At 36.2% G+C, this 10,161-nt stretch overlaps 1 protein-coding gene across 1 annotated transcript; it reads left to right on the forward strand.

The window, feature by feature from the left end:
- The first annotated feature begins 201 nt into the window (after positions 1-201).
- LOC140142319 (solute carrier family 49 member 4-like) lies at positions 202-9,982 on the forward strand. Its single transcript, XM_072164288.1, has 10 exons — positions 202-265; positions 1,540-1,630; positions 1,905-2,120; positions 2,728-2,780; positions 2,974-3,036; positions 4,905-4,984; positions 7,441-7,508; positions 8,323-8,441; positions 8,720-8,902; positions 9,831-9,982. The coding sequence occupies exons 1-10, from the start codon at positions 202-204 to the stop codon at positions 9,980-9,982; spliced, it is 1,089 nt and encodes a 362-aa protein (XP_072020389.1).
- Positions 9,983-10,161: the final 179 nt, after the last annotated feature.

Consider the following 10,161-nt stretch of genomic DNA (forward strand, 5'->3'; position numbering starts at 1 on the left):
CGAAAGCATGCCAAAAATCCGCTCCGTGATGTCTTTTGTTTCTCAGTCCCAAAAGGAAAAGGCACATTTTGCATTTAGCATGTTCTGGCTGTAACTGCATGCAATTGCTCGCTTCAAATGTAACTCCACATATCAAACGCCTTATATTTTTTAGCCATTTCAGTATTAGGCTGGACGAGAGCCGACATAGCCCTGCTAACAATGTGGAGTGGCATTATATCAGCATTTGTTTGTATTCCTTTTGCTGGGATTATGGACAAATTTGGTAAGTATACCGAAAAGTACCGTATATTAATATTTACCCAGCAAACACAAAAACGTTTTAAAAACGTTTTAAATAAGTTATATTTTGGCTTTTGGTTTAAGTAAAAACGTTTTAATAACATTAAAATGTCGGGCTATATAAAGGTCATGATAACGTTTTAAAACGTTTTGTATGAAAACACACTACAACAATATTTTTAAATGTTTTCAAAATGTTATTGTAAACTATTTTTGCAAACATTTTTGCCAAATATTGTGTCAATACTTAAATAACATTATGTTAAAATATTTGAACCCCGCAATCACAGAAATGTTCTTAAAATGTTTTTTTCAAAACCTTTTAATAACATTTAAATGTCGGGTTATATAACGGTCATGAAAACGTTTTTAAAACGTTATTGAAAATATTTTGGTCGAACATTTTTCGCAAAATATTTTTTCAGCCCCGAAATAACATTTTGTTTAGAATGTTTTGTATTAAGTTTTCAAGAATGTTTTTGGAATGTTATTAAAACGTTTTTATACTCTTTATATAACCCGACATTTAAACGTTTTCTGTAAAACATTTTTGTTTGCTGAGCAGTAGATTATCAACAAATGTTTTTTAAGGTTATGAAAACGTTTTATACTCTTAATATACCCTTTATATAACCCGACATTTAAACGTTTTCTGACTACCTTTTATGACTTTTTGCGAATGATGTTGAAAACGTTTTGTGTTTGCTGGGTACCTGATTTGTTCTGCAAAATAAAACAAATAGCTACAATAGGCTTACTTCGTTTCAAACATTTTCATTGTTAACATTGTTAAAACATCTTTCAGAAACATCTGAAGACTTGGCTGTTCCCACAATAATTTACCGCCTTCTACTGCTACTTTGTCACAAAGTGTTTTTTTATTGGAACTTACTTTCAAAAAAACGTTGCGTCTGATGCAACTGACTCGCTAGCCTGGACATCATGGCATGTGATACTTGAATGCGACTAGGGATCTTATTGATGGCCTGGTCCCATGATGGCTGCTACACTCTCCCCAGATGCCTTCCTTGATGCCTCTGGCCTCTCCTAAGCCACCGCTCCTCCTGATCAAGAATAATGCATCCTTGGTGTCAATGTTTTGACCAGTGTCCTTGAGGTGGAGGTACACAGCAGAGTTCTGACCTTCAGGAAATTAATATCTACTACCATGCTGTTATAATGCTCTTTAAACGCCCTAATTTCTTTAAATTTGTTTCTATTGTAAAACACTTTGGGGTATATTCTTCTGTTTTGCAGGTATAAGAGCCATGTTTTTATTAGCTGAAACATTTGCCTTGATTGGTGTCCTCGTAAGATGTCTACCGGTCGGTGTGGAAAATCTGAAATGGTAACTGATATAAAGAGTGCAATAAATTGTTACCATGATCATTCTGGCTCTTAATATAAAATATATATTGCAGACCTAACACTGAATTAAGTGTGAAGAAATCATACACATACATCTGGTCTGTACCAGATATATTGAAATATTTCTAACGCTCAACGTATAATAAGAACGGAAAATTACTGTTTCGTTTCAATTTAGGTTAACGCATTTTTTTACCATTGAATCAACAATTTACCTATTTAAGAGAACAAATCATTTTGCCTTTTCTTATCAGGACGGCTAACATTGGTCAGTTCTTCATAGGCCTTGCTGGTCCGTTCCTGGTCCAGGGGCCATCTTTGGTATCGTCTGCCTGGTTTCCGCCCCATCAGAGGACCACAGCTACTGCTATAAGTTCTATAGCCATGGAGTTAGGAATGGCTGCGTCATTCATCATCGGGCCTCTTATGGTGTCTGATATCAAGTCAAATGGCCCTATCAATGGTACATTGTGAGTCAAATCTTATCAGTCAAATCTAGTTGAACATTATTAGTAGACACTTTGACTGTCTATGATTGTATTTGGGCAATTTCATTTAACATCAACACTACCTCTGTGGAAGATTTAGGAAATATCTTCCACAAGGGAGTATGAATTGCAAATGGAATGAACACATTATCAGCTCCATTTGAAACTCACCTCCCTCAGTGGAAGATTCCGGTTGAATCTTTTTCAGAGGGTGTGTGAAATTCAAGCGGAGCTGCCTAAATGTGTTCAAATGTGGAAATTCATACTCCCGCGTGGAAGATATTTTCACAATCTTCCACAGGGGTAGTGTGGATTTTAAATGGAATAGCCCAATGTTACTTACATCTGCATATCACTAATGAGGGCAAGAAGATCATTCTAAGTTCCCTGAGTAAAAACCACTGTTCTTCCATGATGTCCAAATCGCAATATCACCGCGAGCATTGAAAATGGGACTACTAAAGTACATGGCATTGTATAGTCAAATTTATACTTTCTCCAAATCGTAAAATAATAATAATTTTACTCTATTTTTGATGTTTTGCGTTAATTTAAGCATATTAGAGAATGATTACAATATTTCTTTCAGAGTTCAGAATGAAACAACGTTTGCCGATGTTAAACAACCATTGCAGGTTTCAGGTACGACGTTTAAAAATAAATAAATAGCACTTGCTTGTCACTAGCGACAAAATGCTACAACAGAAGTATGAACTCAGCTGTAAATGATACAAATGATACAATAAAAAGTTAGAAATGCAAAACTTGTGTTTTTATTTATTCTCAATAACCTCTGCGAAGATTTTGAATTGATTCGAATCATTTTATGTTTCAGGAACTATCGACCCAATCATAGAACAAAGAAGTATCGATGAAATATATCAACTGCTTTATATCGGTAAGAATATGTTATACATCCGACCGCTGTTATCATAGAGCTGTATAGCATACAGCTCTGTGTGTCTGGCATAGTGTAATAACTGCCAGAGGCACAGAAGGGTTAACCGCCTCTGATTAAAGAGGTGCGATCCGATTTTTCATGTTCTGTTTTCATCTTACATTGAGGCTTACAATACACTTCTGGTGTGGTTACCACAATTCACCACGTTTTTGTTCACACCATTTAAATGGAAAATATATATCTCGGGCGTTAAAAAAGGGGATGAGGTTGTCAATCGGGTCAAGGATCTTTAACCTTAGCATTTAACCCATTTGTGCATCAGACAGATAATGCAGTTAGCCTCTGCTTGCTACAAGCAGTTAATAATAGCTAATTGGTTTTGCAAAACTGCCCTTTGATGTAGACTTCATCGTCAACATGACATTATAATAGGGATGACCAATGAACCATCAACTTGATTTGAACACTCCCATAGACATGCAGGGAGCTCAACTGTGCACTGCTTGCACATACATTTCTAAATTGATCCCATTCTTTTATTTCTCAATATTTTTCTGTAAAAATTGGGGAAGTTAATGCCAATTATATTTTGTAACTATCTTGCAAATTACAGCAACATAACTTATTTAATTTTTCTGTAAGTGCGAGTCAAAATTGGTCCATCGCCACAGTGCGCTTAATTGCCAGTGGCCGAGTTCAGCACTGCTCAAGATATTCATGTCAATAATTTCAGGTGAAAAACGTGGCCTACTGAGCTGTAATTTGGCAGAGTTGCCAGTAATACCTCTATCATACCCTCTGTAAAAAGGTTAAAAAATTGAACAAGTAGATCTCGAGTTACAAATTAAATCACCAGCTTCCCTTTTGAATTTCCATACTCCTTTCGAATCATGCTAAGAAGACACCTTTCTGAACATAAATGTGAAGTTTCGTGCCCATTCGATGTATTTTTCACCTGATTTCAACCCTAAATGTTTTCTTATATTTAGGCCTATACCATATACAACTTGCTGCTTGCTGGCTATACCTTGTTTAGAACTTTCAAAAGAAGTACCTGAATGTGCAACCATAACTGTTTCAAAATAGCCCACGAAAGTCATGCAGGTAACTCCGAGGTCATGTATTGAATTGTTTTGAATGAGGAATACTACGGGAACCAGCACCTTTTGTTAGAAGTCACACATGCGCATGATGAGTGAAGTGGATAACCTCTATTGTTGTGAATGAGTCAATGACCTTCAATGACACTTAAGATTTAATTTGCATACACCTACTAATTGGTCATATTAAACCCATTAACATTGAAATTTTTGGTTGTGAAAAAAAAAGTTTACCTGGACTTTGATTTTGCAATTTTGATTTTGTGCCATATCGGCCATCTTGGATGATTTTTGGCAAAATGTTCTCTAAATGCATGATTTCAATGCCTCGGTTTGAAAAAATAATTTATGCCATTGACTTCATAAGAAACCCCTTTGATACTTTCACAATATGCTTGTTTCATGTTTGCATATAATGTTAAAATAAAGAAATATATAAAGGTAAATATATGCTTATGCCAATTTTGCTCCCAATTGATATTTTTGGACCTTGTCATTTTATTTCGTTCCAATGACCGGTCAGAATGGGTAACTTTGAAAATTCATAATTCGAAAAGTTTTTGACCGATTTTGACAATTTAACCACCAAAATACTTCTATTGATGAGTTCTATCCAGAAAACAATATTTTGTAGCAATAGGGGCAACATGAAATTTTGATGGTTATCCCTAATTATAATTACCCAGAGTCGCACGTTGCTTTTCAATTCCATGTCATTGCTTTAGATTTCTGTCAATCATTTGAAATTATTTGTGTCTCTTGCAGAGTGCGATGTGCTGGTATTTTTGTACATTATTGCATGGCTGTATTTTCCGAGTAAACCGCCAACACCACCTAGTATGTCGGCAAGTAGAAAGAGAGCAGATTTTATTCCAGGTGCATGGAAATTGCTAAGGTATTGTTATGCTAATACCAACCCAATCGGCACAAGGTGTCGGCTTGTTCAAATGGAATGTTTTAAAGCAGGTGCAAGCATGGATATTGCAAAGATATTGTTATGTTGATACTGCACAACCGGTACAACGTGTCGGCTTGTTCAAAGGGAATGTTTTAAATCAAGTGCGTGGAATTTGTGACGGTATTGTTATGCTAATACCATCCAATCGGCACAACGTGCCGGCTTGTTCAAAGGGAATGTGTTAAACCAGGTGCATGGGAATTGTAAAGGTCTTGTTATGCTAATACCACACAATCAGCACAAAGTGTCGGCTTGCTTAAAGGGAATACTTTAAAACAGGTGCATGGAAATTGTGAAGGTATTGTTATTCTAATACACCCAATCGGCACAACGTGTCGGCTTTTTCAAAGGGAATGTGTTTTAAACCAGGTGCATGGAAATTGTGAAGGTATTGTTATGTTAATACACCCAATCGGCACGCACAATGTGCCGGCTTGTTCAAAGGGAATGTGTTTTAAACCAGGTGCATGGAAATTGTAAAGGCATTGTTATGCTAATACCATCCAATCATATTTCATCTCTCTGTCAACGTCAACACCCAATATCTCAGTATCTGCTCATCTCAGAGATACCGAACGATACGAATCCAAAACATCTAGTATAGTTTTGGTATCGTAATTGTCAACAGACCTGTCAATCAAACATGGTAACTCAACAATAGCTGTCAATCAATCCTTGCGATTGGACAATAGGCATTTACCCAAATTTTTGATTGGCCAGTGTTATGCAATACAACAAATGTGAACTGAGCCATTGTCTGGCTCATCGTAATTGTAACTCATACCACATAAGCTTTTTTTATACCTGTAATATTCAATTATGTACTCATTTCCCCTTCTTTTCTTCCTTTTAATTACAGAAGTTTTAATAGTTTTTGGTTGCCATCGATAGCTTTTTGTATAAGTTTGGGCGTGTTCAACACGTGGTCTACACAATTGAATATAATGTTTAAAGGCACATTGGGAATCGGACAGGTAAGGTTTACTGGTCAGCAATCGTGATTCTACATTCATCCGGGATCTTTAAATGGGCAACTAGTACCAGACTCCTATTGCTGTTGACCACAGAGTCCGGCCCCAGAGGTACACTGCTTCCCAGCTAATTTGTGGCTACTCTAGAGTACCAGTGCAGTACCAATCCAGTACCATAGTGTGCTTCTGATGTGTGCACGTTAGAGTACCCACAGTACCAATGGAAGTAGCTGGGCAACTGGGGTGACAGCAATAAGAATCTGGCTGTGTAACTATAGGAAGAGGAGTATTATTAGAACTCAGATTTGACATAGTGCAGTTTTGTCCACGGCAAATTCACCGTGACCTTTTCAGCCATAAATCCGCTTAGTGAAGATTAAACTGAAATATGCAGTACTAAACCATTATAGTAATCGATTGTCCAATGCACATTTCTTACCACGTGATAATATTAATCCAATGAGCGATCGAATTGTCCGCTACGGTCGACTAATCCAATCGATAATGACGCTATTGACATGTACGGGTGGAGCTCCACTGACTGAGTTTTGGAGATTTTTCACTGGTTTGCTATCATTTACTCATCAAGGCGCTCCACCGTTATTATAAGGACTATGCTAATAATTTAAAGATTGACATGTAGAAAATAAACCATACTTGATTGACAGAAAGTACTAAATTTGTACCTATTACGGTTTGGTGGCACTCCTCTTCCAAACGCGACCAAGTCAGGGCGGCCCGGTGAAGCAAAATGTGCATTGGATTAACACGGGAGTTTGGATAAGATGGTAGATTTCCTTTCTCATACAAATGCATGCTCCCCCGTTATTAAATCTTGTACCGGATTAAAAATTCAGATATTTTGAAAAGAATAAGTAATGTAATTGAAACATAGAGCAAGTACTAAAATCAGAGCTTTTATACTTTTTGGTATTATGACGCTAACTAGTTCATCTCCTATACCCACAGCACAGCGCTACTAGTACGGGTGAGTGCCCATGTGTTGTGTGCATACATGTAGTTAACAATAACTGCATGATGAATGGATTTTAATTTTCGTATAATTATGAGCTATTGCTAAAACATGATTATTTAATCAATTTGTTGACTTTGCTGCTTCTTTAAAGGAATTTGCAGGTAATCATTTGATATTCAACAACATTCCCATGTATTTTTACGAAAAGAGTATAACATCCAACATGCATTGGAATAATTTCAAGTCTGCTTACTGAAATCGTTTTGTCGCACATTCGGAAACCTTAAACTGTAAAGTGAACTGGATAACCTTCATATGAAAACATCCCTTTCATTTATGAGTCGAAGTGTACAATTTCACATTTGGTTAATTTACATTATTTTCATTGTTTTACAGGATACTGTTGCTTGGATCGCATTTGTCACATATATTTCTGGTGTCATAGGAGGCTTAATGACAGCAAGGTATAATAAAAGCAATGTGTATGGCCAAATTACGTGCTTCACTTAATGCTCTGCGTGCTAGCCATGCGCTTCAACGGAAAAAGTTCCAAGTTTTGAAATATTTTCTCAAAATATCAAGAGCTATCTTAAGAACTCCTGAACCAATACTAGGCTTGTTTGTACTCATTTTAATGCATCTTTCATACTGATTCCAAATATGGTCATGAAAATTTACATTTCTGAAATTTTTGAATTAAAAAAAAATTGAAACATGTCGTCTGCAGTCGACACCCGCGTGAATTAATGTCGATGCTCGCTCCCACCCGTACCGGCAACATATCCAAGTAATCACCAACGAGCAACAATTGGCATCCATGCAGAGCCTATAATTCAGTGTAGCTCTCATTTGGCCAGGTTTAGTCGAATAGTTATTATAAGGAGAGTAGGAGACCGTGATCTACGTTTTTAGGTTTGCATGCAGATTCCCATTCTCCATAACAGACTATAAAATGACTATCAACTTCACAATAATAATGTGCGTAAGTCTTCATGTTCTTGTGTACGTCTTCTTCTTCACGCGCGGAACACTTCTTGGCAAAAGAGGACATATTATAATATTTTGAAACATTTGGACGTGCAATGCTACCTATTTTAGAAAGGAGATTCAAAATACACTTTTGGCCACGTGTTGTATTCATAATATTGAAAGCTACTTTAAAAGTACTAGAATTCAGTGATATTGATACCACTGGTTTGTGGGAACACGTTAGTCCCGCGTTCATTTGTATAATATTCATTATTATTGATTTGTGATTTGTTTGTCTTTTTGTTTCAGATGGGCGGATTACCTTGGTGGTCGAATGAGACTTGTCCTTCTTGCATTAACATTACCAGCAATAGGGATATTTGTGGGTTTCCTACTCTTAGTTAATCAAGTTATACCATTTAATTTACGTAAGCTTACCATAAATGTCAGCATTATTTGAATTGATATTCAGTCAAAAGTTTTCAAGAGTTCGCATTTTCTTTCATATTTTATATATAAATGTTTGATTACTTAATAATCAACAGTGTACGAACAAGCTAAAGACATCAATATTGATCAGGAAGAGCGGTCACATTTTCAGCAGTCTGCTAAACTGGCAACATTCCGCAAGTTTCTCAAAATAATTGAAACTTTTGGAGAAAAATCGTCCCTATTTTGTTAATTTGTTACTTATGACTCTTAACAGCTGCTATTTATGTTACTGCGTTGACGTATGGTTTTCTTCTCAACTCCACACGGCCTATTTATCTGGAGATGATATGTGAGGGTGTCTACCCTGTAGCAGAAGGAATCACAGTAGGGTTGTTAAATTGGATGAATAACTGCATCGGGCTGACATTTTTATCGGGAATGTTAATCCCTGATATAGGTAAATTTTTTTATTTGAAAGTTACGTGAAATCTGCACCATAAGAGAATACAAGCATTTTCTTCAATCAATGCTGCTTTGCTTCTTCCATAATCTGACAAACCAGAACTTGATGGACTTCTCGATCACCCACTTGTCATAAGAAAAACGAATAAACAAAATGGTTCCACCTAAGATGATATTTAGACATTTTTCGGGTACAGTTATATTACAAGCTTCTAATAGGTACATTACGTGGAGAGTGCCTTACAAATCGAAGCAGGAAGACCTGTGAAAAAAAGCAAAATCACAGGTCATAATTCGTCATCCTAATCTTTCACCTATTTAAACCAGTCAATAGCAGTGCGATAGCACCAAGCCCTACAGTAAGCCAAAAAAATAAGGTATACTAGTTACGTTCACCAGTGTATATCCTAACCAAAGACAGATATGTCATAATTGGAACCAGCAGCCAATAGCCGAATCTTTTAGCTCGAATTTAAGACCTCATTCGTTGAAATTGTTCAAGAAATAAAGACACGACGATCCAAAAACCCAAGAAGATGCCAATTTAAAAGTTGCAGTTTGCTCCGTTGCATGCCCTATTGATTTGTAGCGAACAAGAGAACAAGCGTTCATGCTTTCATTGATTAACACGTAAAACTAGCGTCGTGCTTTCATTGTTTAGAACGCAAAAGTGCAACATTTGACTTCGTTTATCTTTATTTAGGACATAGAGATGAACATAACTGGTACCTTAATTCTTTGGCGCACTGTAATATACTATGGTGAAAGATTAAGATGACAAATATATATGACCAGTGATTTTGATGTTTTCACAGATCTCTCAGCTTCAATTGTTAAGGCACAGAATACCTAATGTAAATCCTTTATTATATTATCTGTATTATGTAAGTATTTACAAACATTTCTTTGTTGTCTTTTTACAGGTGTTTATTGGATGAACTTTGCCGTGCTGTTTTCTATAATAGTAACATTCTTTATATTAGTGCTATTCAAGGAACATAGTAAACGACTAGCCGTCGATGGACAAATTCAAAACGACTATGAGTTACTCGTAAAAGCCGGTGTAAATTCGTGATAACGCAATAAATAAGAGAAGAGAACTCATTTGAGATGTTGTTTCGTTGTATGAAGAGTTTAGTTGTATGCTTATATTTTAAAGAATCGGAACTTTACTGTGCACAATGTCAAAAACAAGATATACGGTTTCTCAAAGCTCGGCTATACTACCAACTTGGACATTATTTTACTCGTTGC

Source organism: Amphiura filiformis, chromosome 20 (genome assembly GCF_039555335.1).
Source record: "Amphiura filiformis chromosome 20, Afil_fr2py, whole genome shotgun sequence".
NCBI lineage: Eukaryota > Metazoa > Echinodermata > Ophiuroidea > Amphilepidida > Amphiuridae > Amphiura > Amphiura filiformis.

Coding starts and splice junctions, on each gene's coding strand:
- LOC140142319 (XM_072164288.1), top strand. CDS start 202: ATGTGGAGTGGCATTATATCAGCATTTGTTTGTATTCCTTTTGCTGGG. Junction 3,037..4,904: donor ATATCAACTGCTTTATATCG/GTAAGAATATGT, acceptor TGTCTCTTGCAG/AGTGCGATGTGCTGGTATTT. Junction 8,903..9,830: donor AATGTTAATCCCTGATATAG/GTAAATTTTTTT, acceptor GTCTTTTTACAG/GTGTTTATTGGATGAACTTT.